Source organism: Calonectris borealis, chromosome 2 (assembly GCF_964195595.1).
Source record: "Calonectris borealis chromosome 2, bCalBor7.hap1.2, whole genome shotgun sequence".
In the NCBI taxonomy this organism is placed as follows: domain Eukaryota; kingdom Metazoa; phylum Chordata; class Aves; order Procellariiformes; family Procellariidae; genus Calonectris; species Calonectris borealis.
In genome coordinates this window covers 170,528,369-170,544,844 of record NC_134313.1, presented here as the reverse complement: position 1 = coordinate 170,544,844, position 16,476 = coordinate 170,528,369, and the positions used below count along the sequence as shown (strand labels likewise).

Genomic DNA, 16,476 nt, shown 5'->3' with positions numbered 1-16,476 from the left:
CAGAAGTGCTCAGAAATCCTTTCTCATGTTTTAGAATCGGGGAAGAAGACAACTCTAGGTATGCAAATCACTGAGTAGCTAGTAAGCAACCTTTCTTTTAGGTTTTAGGCGCAGGTATCACACTAAGGAGCAGTGGGTTTAAGTATCTAGATACAGACACATGAACAGAAATGGCCAAAATATGATTCTTGGGCAACCGCTGTTTTCCAAGGTAGGGAAGCCAACTCAGAAGGAACACGACAGCAGGCCTTTCCAATATGGGAAATGCTCTTTTTTTCAGTGTAATTTCTCCATCCCTGGGTGTAGAATGACCTGGAACGGTGGGACTCGTGCAGCAGCTTTAGTATTTGTTCCATGTTTAGATTGGAAGAGGTTTGCTTTTATGTCCTATGCTAAGTAGTGGTTTTTTGGGACATGGTCTGTTTCTCTGTTTAGTGAATGCATTTTGAGAGGAGAAGGGTGTTAGAAGTTGAGGGGATGATGAGTGGAAGGACTTCTTTTCTGAATAGCTATTGTCAGATCACTAAATAGATTTAGAATGATACCTTGTCTTTGGGGAATTTAGTCCCCCAAAAGATACGTCATTGATATCAATGACTCTTTAAGATCTTGCTTTAGGGACTCAGGTATTTTTAACAGTCTCTTTCTCTGAAAGCTGTCTGGGTTAGTAATTCAGGTAAAGAAAACCATTTAATGTTGAGTTGCCTACAGGCTCTTCAAATAGCACCTGAGGGTTTCTCATACAGTTCATATCACGTCCTGACCCTCTTCTTATACTGCCTCCATGCCCTTCTCTTCATCTTTTTGGATCAGGAAGTGAGCGTGTGCTGGAACTCAAGTTGCAGAACACCTGGTGTTCACAGGAGACTTCTGTTGTGAAGCAACAGAAAGTGACCAAAGACTTGTCCCTCTTGCAAATCTTAAAACCTGGCTCACTGATGTCTTCACAGCCCTGCATGAGCAAACTCGTGCGTCTGTTCGCCCTCTGAGTTGGAAGCAGATACAGGGACATGCAGAGTTAAAAGTTGAACTTAGGATCTCTTCTTCACAAGAGAGAAATACCAAGACCAGCTTTAAGATTGATCAAAGTGAGGTTATCCAAGCAAGAATTTAGGGTCATGACACGCAGTCTTGCAGTCATGAAACTATTACTGCTGACAGATGTCTTCCAATGAAACTAGAAGTAAGGAATCTGATTTCCTTTAATACTCTTGTGAGGAGTGAGAAGGTTAATGGAGGAAGAGTGGCAAAAAATGCAACCTGTCTTAGACGGTATTAAAAATTGGTGCAGTGTCAGTAACTGGAGATGGCAGCAAGAGCTAGGCTGACAGCTTACAGAGTACTCTGGATTCGTGCTGTATTCATTGCATGTAGTTGCAGTATACTGCAGAATTGAAAAGCAGTGTTTTCTCCCATAGTTAGAGCATGCTTAATTTTATAAACAGGATGCGAAGTGTGATCTAACAGTACTGCCAAGATCGTCCTTGACACTTGAGAGCTGGCTCTGTAAAAACTTCTTACTGGCCTTATGCCTTCTCCAATATTTTTTTTGAATACAGATTACGCTTTCTCTGGGCCCTGAGATTTTCCCCACTGACTAGAGATTGCGTCAGGAAAAGCTTATTCCACAGGATTGGAAAGCACTTGTTTTGAACTAACTTTATGCTGGCTGAGAGTTTGTAGGTATGTCTCTTGCAACCTACTAACTGTGGTATTCCCTCCATGATACAGGAGGATGAAGATCCTAACAAAGGCGATCAAAGTCGGTCAATTGATCCAGGTGAAGATAATGTCACAGAGCAAACCAACCACATCATTATTCCAAGCTATGCATCTTGGTTTGACTACAACTGGTAAGAAAGTAATTTGGAACTGGGGGTAGACTTAGAGTTTTGGTGGTTGTTTCTCATAAATCAAGCTGAGAGATGAAAGAAATTACTTTTCTTTAGGTCTAGTTCCCATGTATGGGTACATCTTTTCCATTTAAAAATCTTTCTGAGCTGACTTCTGTTAGTTTTCAGGGATTGGGAATGAGGAAGAGAATTTCAAACAGCATAGATCTTCAGTCTACCTTCTCAGCATGTTTTGCTTTATGTTGATTTTTGTTTTTTTCCCCCCCATTGGAAAATAATTCTCTTCCCTACTTCTCTAGTCCTTGTATGATCTTTCTATGTTTGTATCTACTTGTGAAAGCTGGTGGCTTTTTATTTTGCTTCAGATCTTGACTTTGAGGATAAGTCACTGATTATACAGGGAGGATACTTGTTTCATTTTGGAATCCTCCTTGGAGTCAGAGGTTTGTGGTGTGCTATGACCCTATAACTCGCTGTAGTAACCCTAATGTTCTCTGTGTACTCACACTTTTGTGGTGTGGGAAGAGAAGCAAGTGATCGGAAATGAAAGTCCCTCTACAAGTTAAACTCTTATGTAGTACTTTTTTTTTAAATAAAAACTGCTTTGGAAACAGAATAAGGAATAGTCAGTTGTCTGGAAGGGCTGTCATTTGAGTGTGCGTTTTGTCTTAGCTCTAGGAGTTGAGACATTGTTTAGGCTGGAATCTAAAAAGATGTACTATGACACTTGAGTATTAGGATTCATGTGCAACTTTCAGAGGTGGCTAACTTTTTATAGTACTGAATTAAGATGGGATCTGAACTGTTAGTGTAAGGGTTGGTTCAATTTCCAGCTCTGGCAAACTTTGTTATCTTGAGTCAGTTGCTTAGCCTATGTCTGTGCTAGTGGCTTGAGTTGACCTAAATCCCCATAAATAGAACCATCCATTTTCTCAGTCCCTTTGCTCTCCCGCTTTGAGGTGATCCTAGAAGCAGAAAAGCCAAGGGTCACATAGCACAATTTATAGGTGCTCCAGTTGCTTTGTGAGTGGAAAAGCTCGAGGTGTAGATGTATTGCGCACACAGAATGAAACGCTCCACTGATGCACTTCATAAAGGGATAAAGAACTGTGGATCTGCTGTAGGTCAGGAAAGGAAACTTGGCGTAGCTCAAGCTAATTGAGGTTTACTTTAAACCCAGGTAGGCATATCTGTAGTCTCTGTGCTTCAATTCCTTGTTTGTAAAGAGAAGATACAATAATACTTCCCTACTGAGAAAATTATGACAATGACGTTTTGTCACAAGGTCGCTCTGACACTATTGTACAAGTGCCTTTTGCGCATGGCTGGTAGTAATGGTTGGTTAAAAATTCTTGGTCTGTGCATTTGGAGTAGCAGCAGTAGTTCTAATGGCGTTCCTGAGAGCTAAATCTGTCTGTGAAACACAGCTAAAAGACTAATGCGGTATTTCTGAAGAAACAGAATAAACTTCTCATTGCATCGGGTGTACTTGTTCTGACCTTGTAAAAGGCAAACTTAAAGCATCTCTGACAGGAACAGTGGACGTCCAAAAGGTAGCAGGATGATGTGAAAAGAAGCTTTGATTTTGGATTCTAGTGCTCTAGAAACAGCATGTTAAGCTGATTTGGATTTAAGGCTGAAATAACAGCACAGCTGTGAGACTGGCATTTTTCTGTCTCTGAGCATTTCTTTTCTGTTCAGAGATAGGTTTTTGTAGTTCTGGAGAACTAGAGAGCATATTGTAGCACTGTCGCACCTCTGACTGCAGATGTTACTGCTGTTGCTGTGCCAGCAAGATGCTTCTTGGGTTATGTAAATATATAAAGAAATCACTGTCTGCAGCCCTCCCAAATTGCAAATATTTCTTTAAGGTGTCCAGTCGCAATTGATTTAAAGCAAGCTGAAGAATAATTCTAATCTACTTCTCTCAAAATGTTTTATAAACTGCTGTTTCAGAATAGTCATTGCTAAAATTAATTTTCTAGTAGAAAGATAAATTTTATTTAATGCTCAATTCAGTTTCAGTGTAATCTCTTATGCTTTGGGTATCTTCATTGCAAGAACTAGATAATTTGTTTGTTACTAAAATCTGAAGAGTTTGTTGATTAATCTTCATCTTCGAGTTAGAGTATTTTCCTATGAATGACAAGTTAAGAGTAAGCAGTATCAGCGTAAAAGGACAATTACGCGGTAGGTTGAAAGATGAACATATAGGAGGAAGATTTGTAAAGGATGTATTTTTCTGTGCTTCCTTTAAAAGTAACAATTCTAAGTGATCATTACCTTAGTTTATATACTGTGCACCTCATGTGTCATCAGTTCTGCTCTTCCATATGTGGTCAGTTTTTGCTCCGTATTTCTTCCTTGAAGCGCAAAGGGGAAGAATTATTTTTAAAACAGTGTTTAGCTTTCCAAACATCCGTACTTTGGATTTTATTGTCCCAGTTGACCAGGGAGGTACTAGCTACGTTCTTGAAGCCAGTCCATCTCCTACCTGACTTGCGAGCACTAGTAATTACTGTAGATCCGACTTTGGAGTTGGACTCAAAGCACTTACTTGCACTCCCATCTTCTGAGTATGTACTGTAGAAGCTTTGTTTCTTTGAGGTATTGGTGCTTTGCTGGATGTTGGCACTAATTAGGTTGGAGAATAAAGATGCTCTGTCAGAACACAGAACTCATGGAGGTAGAGTTGAAGATGGGCTGCTGCTCAGTACTTGTCCTTCGGAGTTTGATTAGGGCAGCACTGGGTGCATAGTTTTGCTTCCATCAATGACTGAGCTTTGTGATGCTTTTTTAATGCTGCTTTGCTTATTTGATGAAATAAGCAAATTTCAAAGGGTCATGCTGGAATACTAGGGTTTCTAAAACAAACAAACAAACCATGAAAACCTAACCCCCAAAAAACCCAAACAAAAAACCTTTTGCTATAAATGTACTCCCTCAAAATAGTCATTTGAAGGTTTGCAGAGTACTCCAACATTATTTAGTATTTGGCATCTGAATTGTGTATTTTTGTTACAGTATTCATGTGATTGAACGTCGTGCTCTTCCTGAATTCTTCAATGGAAAAAACAAGTCCAAGACTCCAGAAATGTAAGTAAAACGTGAATATAGGAGCTTTCAGTTTTATGAATCCTGTGGTCACTTCAGCTGCGTATGTGTTAAGCAGATATTATCTGTAGGGGCATAAGAGAAGGAAAGAGCACCTGTACAACTGCTTCTTGTAGTTTGATAATGTGTGTGCTGTAGTAGAGCTAAAACTTTAAATATCAAAGTAATAATTAATTGTGGTTATCCAGGAAAAATAAAACTAATTTCTCCCAAGTAATATTGGAACAAATTCTTGAGCTTTTTTATGTAGTACAAGACATGATCATCTTCCAAAGCCATCTGAAAAAATTCATGATACTGTAGAAACTTAATGATCCTCCTTATTTTTCTCTCTCTTCTCATGCCATGCTATATTTTTGAGACTCAGGAGTTTTGTGTGTAAGCACTGATCACAGAGTTTGTTGTAGGATGCTGTGTCAGACTGTGGAATGGATTTTGCACAGTTGTCTGTGTTGATTTCATGGTTCCCTGAGCAGCTGATGGGTAATTCTGAAAGTGCAGGTGAGGGTTGGAAAATAGATCTTCAAAGGCCAGAGATGTAACTGTGTTTTCAAATATTAGGTAGTTCGATTTAAATCGGAGAGCTGGAGTTGTGCGTTGCAAGAAGAAAAATATTTTCTCTTATATAGCTGTTCCAAACCCTCTTATGACATTTTAATTCTGGACACGCCTATTAAAACTATGTGGAGTTCTCTCAGTTGAATTTAGACCCAGTTTGTACCTAGCTCATCTCCTTGTGGGATCTGGTATGTACTGCAGAACTTAAATGTTCTTAATTCAAAATTATACACACACAGTTGTTTAAACAGCTTAAACAGCTTCCCTGAAGCTGTTTACAAAAAAAAAAAGCTGATTATTGTCTTGAAGTATTGTAGGTTTTTTCATACATCAAATGATTAACTTTGGATCTGACTTAGCAGTGTAACAAGAGAAGCTGCTGATTTTGCATTGAATGCTTATCTTAAGAATCTACTGCAAGGCTTCTTATGTGCATTCGTAAAAGTACATCTCCCCTTCTCTGAGAATTTTCTGTTGTAACAGTAAACTTAGTTATTCAGAGTAATCTTGAAAAGTGGTTGATTAAAGGAAGATAGTCAACATCAGGCTTTTGAACAATGTGCTTGTTTCTGTTAAAATGATAATCCTAAAATCTGAGAGTTCACCAAAAAAATCATAAATTAGAGCACCATTGTACGCTTGTGGGCTTGGACAGTGTGTTGGCTTTATCTTGATATCAAGTCTTGGTCTAGTTGCAGAACAGCTTTTGGGGATTTTAAACCAATTTTTTGAATTAACTACTAAATGAAGCATTTGAGGTGTCTTCTCAGTATGTTGTTTTAACATCAGCAAAGCCGTGCATTTTTTGTACATAAGTTTTTCAAACTAACTTTTTTCCTCAGTTCCTTCTTAGTGCAAATGATAGCGGTAATACCATCCTGCATTGCTCTTCCAGCAGGTGAAAAAGGCAGACTTCAGAGAGAGTGTTCTTGTGCTTGAATCTCCTCTTCTCAGGCATGACTGATGTTTTGTGAGGCTTCTGATCTAATCTTGAGATAGAAATTAGAAACTAAGCTTTTTCAGCCTGGAGAAGAGAAGGATTGGGAGACTTTCTAGTAGTTGCCCAATGCACAAGGAGGTTACTGGGAGGGTGGAGCCAGGGTCGTTACTGAGGTGTGATGCAGGAGAAAAATATGTTACGCTGAAACACAGCAAGTTCTATCTTTAAATAAGGAAAACTTTTAACTGTGAAGAGGATGGGGCCCTGGGAAGTTGGGAATGTTCTTCATTAGAGTCTTTCAGGCCTTGCTGGACAAAGCCCTCAGCAACCTGGTCAAAATTTGGTGCTGACCATGGTTTGAGTAGGAGATTGGCTTAGAGACCTCCTGAGATCCCTGGCACCCTGAATGATTTTCAGTCTATAGTCTTTACTCGCAACTTCTCTACATCTCTGAGTTGTAGAGGTAACAGTAGCCGCACCGTAGCGATTCCAAAATTATTTGACCCAAAATGTATTTGACACTAACGCTGCTCCATCAGTTTTATTATTCAGCATGTTTTTCTTTTGGGGTTTCTAGGACTTGGTGTCTAAAGCTGCAAACAGATTGAATTGTGAAAGAATGCTTATCTTTCACACTTGCCATTGATCTGGTCATCACGTGTAATCCCATGCTTCCTTTTTCAGTTGACATCAAAACATCACATCTCCTGATACTCATCCGTGAGCTGCTACTGGTTATTGCCTATGAGGGAAGCAAATTAGGGACTCCTCCCAGTCCTGATGTTATCCTAGAGATGTATTTTTGTAGCCATTTAGGGATTGTAGGAGTAGCATGTGGTCTTGGCTTTGTGTTTTCTTTTTAAATAAAATAGAAACATCTTTCTGAATTGAACGCCTCCACTTAGTTTTCAGGCCAGACAAAATACTGTTTTCAAAAGCTCGCACAGGTTCATTCTTGTGACAGTAGTGCCTGGGGGGTGGGTTCTGTCTTAAAAGGGATTTTAGCTAAAGATAGTTGACTTATCTTTCTTGCTGTTGACAAGTTTTAGCTGATGGGTCATGTTATTGTCGAAAACAGACTCCTTCAGGATAAACTTTAGGGATGTTTCTGTCTTAGGCTTCTCTCTTCGCCTAGTAATGTGACCTTAACTAATAAGTATTAAACTAATTTCAGCAGCCAAGACTGCTTTAAAGTACCTATTCTTGAGCAGCTGGCAACCCAGTTCTCTCCAGGAGCATTCAGAAGCGTTCCTGAATATTCCTCTATGGAAGAAGCTTCCTTTTTGTTTCTTGCCTGCCGAACATTCAGCGTGGAGGAGCCCAACACCTAGTCCCATAACCTTTTTCCAGCAAGTTTCATATATAATTTGGTCAGAATGAAGATGTGGGATTTTGGCAGGAATGCGTACTTGCAGCATCTGTCTGCTTGTGTCTTGTCTGTGAAAGGCACTGGTGTTCTATCTCTGTATGATTTATATTTTTGGTTACCAGCTGTTTTTGCACACTGCAGAGGAGACATCCCTGTCTTGAATTTTCCAAAGGCAGAAACTGCTTGAAACCAAAAACGCTGTTTTGGACACATCTTTGCATAGGATACTCACTTGTATTTGGCAGACTGGTTTTGTTCTGTCTAAAGAACAGGGCTAGCAGGAATTTTATAGTAGTTTATTTTGTTCTGAACAACTTGTATTAGGAAGCATTCGTACATTCCAGAAACTTACTGAAAAAGACTGCGAAGCAGTGTCTACAGTGCAGGAAACGGCTGAACCCCAAAGCCTGCTTACTTGGACTGTTGTACACTGAAATACGGGAATCTCATGGGGGCCGTTTCTGCTTTAGCTGTTCCCAGCTCGGTGAATGGGCAGTGCTGTGCTGGCTTCTGGGTTCTTGCCCTCCGCTTTTCAAAGATCTTGTCTTCTCCATTTTGCTGTTCTCTAACTTTTCCTTACTGATCTTCTTATGCATTAAAAAGTCCGCATGTAGAAACAGTAGCGTTCCATCCAGTGTACTACTACTGGTTTTGTGCACAGTTTTTTTCCTTCCAGGCTCACAGAGGGGATTGATGAGGATTATTTAGCCTGTTTCCATGTGAAGACCAGACCCCATTCATTTTTTTTTCTGCAGCTGGTAGTCTGCACGAGTATTTGGTTAGTGACCAAGCTACAGCAACTACTTGTGTGATTTGCAATTTAAGCATGCTTCGATGTACTGCTAATCCAAACATAGATAAAATCCAGAATGAAACAATCTGGAAGAGATGGATCACATTCATGTAAAAATAAATTCTACTTACCTATTGCTTTTGATACTGATTTGTGGTGGGTTGACCCTGGCTAGATGCCAGGTGCCCACCAAAGCTGCTCTATCACTCCCCCTCCTCAGCTGGACAGGGGAGAGAAAATACAACGAAAGGCTCGTGGGTCGAGATAAGGACAGGGAGATCACTCACCAATTACTGTCACGGGCAAAACAGACTCGACTTGGGGAAATTAACTTAATTTATTACCAATCGAATCAGAGTAGGGTAATGAGAAATAAAACCAAACCTTAAAACATCTTCTCCCCATCCCTCCCTTCTTCCCAGGCACAACTTCACTCCCGATTTCTCTACCTCCTCCCCCTCTGTGGAACGGGGGGACGGGGAATGGGGGTTGTGGTCAGTGCATCATACGGTGTCTCTGCTGCTCCATCCTCCTCAGGGGGAGGACTCCTCACACTCTTCCCCTGCTCCAGCGTGGGCTCCCTCCCACCAGAGACAGTCCTCCACGAACTTCTCCAACATGGGTCCTTCCCACGGGCTGCAGTTCTTCATGAACTGCTCCAGTGTGGGCCCTTTCCATGGGGTGCAGTCCTTCAGGAACAGGCTGCTCCAGCGTGGGACCCCCACGGGGTCACAAGTCCTGCCAGCAAACCTGCTCCAGCCTGGGCTCCTGTCTCCACAGGGCCACAGGTCCCACCAGGAGCCTGCTCCAGTGCGGCTTCCTATGGGGTCACAGCCTCCTTCGGGCATCCCCCTGCTCCAGTGTGGGGTCCTCCCTGGGCTGCAGGTGGATATCTGCTCCACCATTAACCTCCCTGGGCTGCAGGTGGATACCTGCTCCACCATGGACCTCCATGGGCTGCAGGGGCACAGCCTGCCTCACCATGTTCTTCACCACGGGCTGCAGGGGAATCTCTGCTCCAGCGCCTGGAGCACCTCCTCCCCCTCCTTCTTCCCTGACCTTGGTGTTGTTTCTCTCACATATTCTCACTCCTCTCTCCGGCTGCAGTTGCGCAGGTTTTTTTCTTAAATATGTTATCCCACAGGCACTACAGCTGTCACTGATGGGCTTGGCCTTGGCCAGCAGCGAGTCCGTCTTGGAGCCGGCTGGCATGGGCTCTATCAGACATGGGGGAAGCTTCCAGAAGCCACCCCTGTAGCCCTCCCGCTACCAAAACCTGGCCACACAAACCCAGTACGTGGGTCTTAAATTTCATCGATAAAAATTATCTGTTGGTGTTTGTTTATCCGTAATACAGGTGTTTGGAGAAGGTGAATCCTAAAATACATATTCTAAACTTCGTTAGGCAGCAATGTAAATGAACTACCTATCAATTGCCTTCCAGATACCTGGCTTACCGCAACTTCATGATTGACACCTATCGCTTAAACCCTCAAGAGTACTTGACCAGCACTGCCTGCAGAAGGAATCTGACTGGAGATGTGTGCGCTGTCATGAGGTAAAAGCCATGGATCCTTCAGCCACTGCTTCCACTTTAACAAAAAGAAATAGGAGCTACATTAGGCATGGAAGTATTCCAGTATGACAGCATAGGTGTGGGCAATGGTCATTGTGCTGTTGATTAGTGTTTCCCCACTTTTATGGTAACCAGACTATTTTATACTATTGTTTATTTATAATATTCTGTCCGGTTGCTGAACCATGCCTACAGAGTTTGGATCTTAACTTGCGATTATTTAGGTTCTGCTGTTTAGTCAGTGTGTGGAATTTTTTCAGAAATTCCAGTTTTGGAACTCAGTTTTGTCAGTTTTATCTTCCGCCAGTCTTAAGCTGTGAGGCGCAGCGGACCCCTAGAAATTTGGAACTTGCTAAATGTCGATTCAGTGAAGAACAGCTACAGATAGATGAGGGAAGCAAATCAATGGTTGTGCAGCCCTCACAATCCATACATTATCTGCAAATGGTTCCATGCATGCAGCCCTAGCTTTGCTTTGCCTTTGTCCTTTATTAAGTAACTTCCTGTTATCTACAACCAAAAATGTCATGTTCTGTTTTATGCAAAAAGCTGAAGTGCGGTCAAGTCTGTACAAAGCTCGTGTTATGTGATTTGTATTGCTGTTCGTGATTAGTGAAGGGCTATAGAAGATTCTGCATCTGTGTTTGATCCAGAAACATAAACTTCTTCCTTTGCTGTCTCCTTTCTGCAGTGTCAAGCATAAGCAAGGCTTTCGTTCTTAAGGCTTTAATTTGTCATGTTGTTTCACAGAGTACATGCTTTTCTGGAGCAGTGGGGTCTCATAAACTACCAAGTGGATCCAGAAAGCCGTCCCATGGCAATGGGACCTCCGCCTACTCCTCACTTCAATGTGCTGGCTGATACACCCTCTGGACTTATGCCTCTCCATATCCGCACTCCGCAGGTGAGCCCCACAGGTCGCACTAACGTGTGTTTACCTTAGCTCTAGCCAGTGCCATATAACATCTCGGTAGAATAATTTGCGCGCGATTTGCTGAAATGTTCCGTTTTTTTGTCCGTCTAGGTTGAGAGTTTCAGGTAGTCGGAACCTCAAAATCTGCTAGTATTGTGTGCAAGTGATGTTACGGAAAGTCATCTCTGTAGACTCCTGTTCGACTTATTTGTTCAGTCCATGTTCTGTTTAGCATTGGTCTGAAAACCTTGAATAACTTTCAGTTCCTGCCCCTCTCCCCTTTCTCTTGTAATGGTTGTTCACAGGTTCCAGCTGCTCAGCAGATGTTGAGTTTTCCTGAGAAAAACAAAGAGAAGCCTACTGATCTGCAGAACTTTGGACTTCGCACAGACATTTACTCAAAAAAGACTTTAGCAAAGGCAAGTATGTTGGACCTTCTGTTAAGGTTTCTTCCTCCAGTGTCCTCCACTAGATGACATTGAGTAACTTATGTTACGCTTACATTCCTGGTTTAGATTTCTTCCATCTCAGTGTAGGATGCTAAGATACCTCACTTACGGTGTGTTGGAGATCTGATTTTGTAGAAATAGAGACATGTACCTATCCTAAGCTAGTCAATACTGTCAGTCTCCAGACACTGAACTCTTATTATGTTATTGTATATTTTACCCGAATGGTTCAGAATCAACAGACTATCCAATAATTTAATACAGAATCCAAGATCTTTCAGCAGAGTCTTTAACCATTCTGTTTTCCAAGTCTGAGCAGGGTTTTCCAGACTGACAGCACTAGAAAGTTGCTTGATTACGAAAGGTGTCACAAAACCATTGCAAGGGGGATGTTTTACCACTGTCATTGCAATTAAAGTTTTGCGACACCATTGCAGTCATGTCGGTAATTCCATAACCTGTTGCCTTTAACTCCTGCTGCCTGATACCTGTGTATGTGCTTGGAGGTATCGGAGGAATACCAGTTTACTACTTCAGCGTAGCCTTCAGTCTGGAAGTCTGCCTCTCTTGGGCTGACATCAGGCTAATTGTATGTAATTGGTTTTTGTAAGTACAGTGTTCATTGTCCCAGCAGATAATGACATAACTATTTTAAAAAAAAAAACCACCATAGTTATAGAGATCAGCATTTCTTTATGAAGCCTGATTCCACATCGCATTGCATGGAGTGGCTTTTTCAGTTAGTTTAGGAAGGTATAAATATTCACCAAATTCATAAATCTTTTACTGGTTCTAGACTCTGATTCTGTTTACAAGCATTTGTAACAATGAACTTGAGCAGATTTATTTGCAGAAGTTGATTTTCCTTTTTGTTTTATGTGTGTGGCAATTGCTTTTTTGGCTGTTCATACCAGCCTCTTTCAGAACTGATCAGCTGCTGGATGACTCACTGTGATTAATGTTCTCTGTGGGTTGATGATGATGTTTGAAATGCATCTTGAGATAGGATAGATTTACTTATCCTAAATACCCTTTTCCTTTTGCTGTGGTCTTGCACAGAGACATCCAATCTAGATAATGTTCTTTCATAAGCAGGTGACAAGCTGCTTTTGTCTTTATTTGATGTGCAATGGATTAGGCTGGCTGTAATCACGGAAGGGGAGGTTTTCACCAAGAGTTTTGTAACTTTTAGCAAGTCTCAGGAGTTAACCATGAGGTATAGATTTTGAGGCAGCAACCCTGGGAGCAAGTGATAGCTAAATTTGCAGATTATCTTGCTGTAGTTTTGTAACTCTGTCTTTTCAGATAGCTCATCTTGTAGAGTTTTTTTTTTTTTACTGAATTACTGATGAACTTTTAGATAAATGAACTTTTTTTGGACCAGCATGCACCTTACACAGTCCAGTCGGTCTGCCTCGGAAGCAGAGGTTTAATGGGGGCTAAAGTTACGTTGATGTAAACCCTGTTCTTTTGAGAAAGGTGCCCTTTAAGCTGAGAGAATCCCAGGTGTGCCTGGATCAAGTCATACCGTCTCCTCAAGGGACAGCAGCCTCCTTCGGCTGCGCAGCAGCTGGTGAGGGGGTTGATACTCCGTTGTGTCTGTGGGCTGCTGCTGTCCTTGGGTCTGAAGTGTAGAACGCTTTGTGTAAAGTGGCTTAATTTTACTGGCCAAAGTCAAGCTGACCAGAATGCCATCAGCGCTCCTAAGAGTTTTTATTATTTAGGAAAATCTGCTTTTCTGTTTGCTGTATGTGCAAGTAAAGATAGTCGGGAGCCAGGAGGGAAGGGTACCGAATCACTTTGCTTTGGCTTGGCATAAAAGAGGAGTTGCAGGTTCTCCTGGAGGGGTTGGGAAGGTGGGATCTGTGACCCCCAGCCTCCGCAGAGACTGCAAGAATGTACTCGCCTGCGTGCCTTAGCTACGTGAATAAATCATGTGAACTGAACCACTGTATGAGACAACCAAGGATTGGTTAGCTGTAGTAGGAAGGTTTGTGAAAGGTACGTGTTTGAGTGCATTAAATAACAGATTCTTCCTCTTTCCTTCTTAATGATTTCTTCTAAAAAGTTCTGTGCAAAAAGACTTGTATTTGACTTTTTTTTTCTCCCTGTCTTTTGTAGAGTAAAGGTGCAAGTGCTGGAAGAGAATGGACAGAGCAAGAGACATTGCTGCTATTAGAAGTAAGTTCATGAGGGCAAAACCAAAGGCTAGGAAACCAAAACATGCAGGATATTACATGCTTTAAAAATCTACATGTAAGTTAATAATTTTTTTGAAGTGGAGTTAGATGACAACTGCACGCTTTCACAGAAACTGGAATAGCAAAGCAGAGTTTATAGTGGGAAGCAATCTCTTGGGACTCAACGGAGGTAGCTGGAGGAGGAGAGTGGTTGAGTATGGTGTATACAGGGCTGCCTGTCTGTCTATTGTGGTTATGACTTTTAAATTGGTAAAAGGTTACAGTTCTCTCTCGAAACCATATCTCTTTATTTGACCATCATGGCTACAAGAATGTTACTACTAAAAAGAGATGGCAGTAACATCTATGTAGTAGAGGGGCTTCATGCACTTTAAGGTTCGTTTCTATCTAACTTGCACCTGCAAGCCAGAAATTAAGTATTTAAGAACATTTGCATAAACTCAGGAACAGATCTTGCAGTGCAGAGAGGCCTTTTTATTAAACAGAAGTTACAAACAGTATGAAATAAATGCCCTTCAAGTAATGATTTACCTGCCACTAAGATGAATATTTTGAATTTCTGATAATCTTTACAGGTTCCTGGCTATGCCATAACATGTTAGGGAAACAGCTAATTTTTGAAGTTTAAATTGTTAAGGAACAGTTGAGGCTGTTTCCTGTCTTCCTGCCATTAAGAAGGGAAGCTCTTTATTTGGTAGCTGTTTAATCCCATGCATCTACTCATTCTTTTTGCCACATAGCTGCACTTGATATATTCTTTAAGGTTTTTCTGGAAGTCTACAAGAAATATACGTGAGGACTCAAATCAGGTACTGTAAAAATGAGCTCAAAGAACTGGTGGCACACTAGATCAGGTTTTTGTCCCAGATTGCTTAGTCTCATGCTCTTGAACCACATGGTAGCTGTCAGGTCTCTTGGAGTTCCAGTCTAGGATGAAAACCGTCACATGAAGTGCACTGCAGAAGTATGTTCTAGTCTTTCACACTGACATCAGGGCAGCGTTGTTTTTCATAACACTTCATCAGAAGAAGATCTCGGTGGCCTGAAATAATTAATGTGCTGCTGCTTTCTGTAAAGAAATTATCTACCAACCTTTCTTTTACACTAACATTTTCTTTATGTAGAGGTTGGGTGGTTGGTTGATTTTTTCCTTTTATGTAATTCAGGGTTCTGGTATAAGAATTCCAGTTTTGGCGTTTTTGTTTGTTTTTACTTGAAAAGAGAGCTTAAAGCACACTGCAATTGCATGATTGTTCTGGTTTTTTTGTCTTTACATGTGTCAGTAAACCCATTGAAAAGTTAATTTCATAAGGAAAAGCGTGGACAATGGATCTTGCTAGTGCTTGACAGTGCTCAACAATACTCAACTTCGGTGTGTGGCGTCTTTTCTGAGCTAGCCAAAGTGCCTAATCAGCAGCATACTTTGATTCAGCCGTCACAGATATGGAAGTGTGTTCATCAAACAGCCAAAATAGATTTTTTTTTTTTTTTTTAAATGTTAGGTTGCTACCTACTGTTTAGGCAATACTTTTCTATTGGCACATGGAAAAATTTTGCTTATAGGGTGAAAACAGCTAAGATGTCTTTTGTGGCATTCTTGTATGGAGAAACAAGACTAGTATCTTGATATGCTGGCTTCTTTGCTTACTAGTATTATTATTTAAAATTCATTCTTTTTTAGCTTATGGTCATACATAGCAAGTAGTAGCCTAATGAAATAATCCAGATGACATACTCTTCTTTGTTTTAAAAAACAAAACAAAAAAACCCTAAGTCTTGAGATTACAATTTTGTTTAATGTGAGTATAAATTAATAATGTTTTTGTTCTTCATTCTTCGTGGATTTAACCTATGAATAAATCAGTAAAGACTATATCAGTTCAAGCATAAGTTATTCAGCTATAACAAGCTAGCTCAGTTCAATTAAATCCTCAGGGTAGCTTTGGGCAAATATATATGCAGTGAAGTTCCAAAGAATAAATCTTATCTAAAATAATTATTGTCCTTCTGCCTGTTGACTGAATAAACTGGGGGGAGGAAATACTGTTTCCCTCCCAGAATCATCTTCCCTGCCACACTGTTTCTCCGTATCTCCACGGAGTACTATTCTTGCATAGTTAAGTGCATTTTCAGCTATTTATAGTAAGGACAACTATTGTGAGAGCTAGTTCGTCTAGCAGAAAAATAACAAGCAATGAAGGAGAATGAGCAAAAAACCCTGCATGGCCATGAAAAGCAGAGCCGATCTAATATGCTAGTGCGATTAAAAATGCATAGACAGTGACACACAGCCTGCAGCACAGAGATGAAATTAGGGAAGGTGAAATGAAGGTTGAACGTTGAATAAATATTTCCCCATGAGTATGACCTCGTGAACTAAGCAGTTTCTCATTTCTTTAAACACTTGGGGAAGATCAGACAGAGGTCAGGACACGGTTCATAAGCAGTTAGGGACCGTTGATTCCATGGACCGGGCTGTCCAATGTAGTCTGTCCTTTGTTCATTCCCAAACCAAATTATTCTTTCCATTGAGCTTTCAAAACCCTTCGTGTTGTCTAGCTCATGGTCTTCAGCAGTTCCTGTATTGCCCTTTCCATCCAGCTAAGCTCTGCTGGAGCACGGCGTTCCCGTAGTCTGGTACTTGCCCAGCTAATCTTCCACCCAGTGTCTTCAGGGAGGGGAAGGAGCAGAGAACCAGTGGCCTTCTGAA

General features: G+C 41.1%; 1 protein-coding gene across 3 annotated transcripts in view; it reads left to right on the top strand.

Moving 5' to 3' along the window:
- SMARCC1 (SWI/SNF related BAF chromatin remodeling complex subunit C1) overlaps window positions 1-16,476 on the top strand; it is a 93,314-nt gene that overhangs the window by 33,496 nt on the left and 43,342 nt on the right. For all 3 annotated transcript variants that reach the window (XR_012672763.1, XM_075144435.1, XM_075144434.1), the window contains exons 14-19: window positions 1,732-1,853; window positions 4,878-4,949; window positions 10,072-10,185; window positions 10,954-11,107; window positions 11,422-11,535; window positions 13,687-13,746. Coding sequence is in view for 2 of the 3 variants with exons in the window: in XM_075144435.1 (XP_075000536.1) it covers window positions 1,732-1,853; window positions 4,878-4,949; window positions 10,072-10,185; window positions 10,954-11,107; window positions 11,422-11,535; window positions 13,687-13,746 (636 nt within the window). In the remaining variant the exon portion in view is untranslated. The remainder of the gene's footprint in view (window positions 1-1,731; window positions 1,854-4,877; window positions 4,950-10,071; window positions 10,186-10,953; window positions 11,108-11,421; window positions 11,536-13,686; window positions 13,747-16,476) is intronic.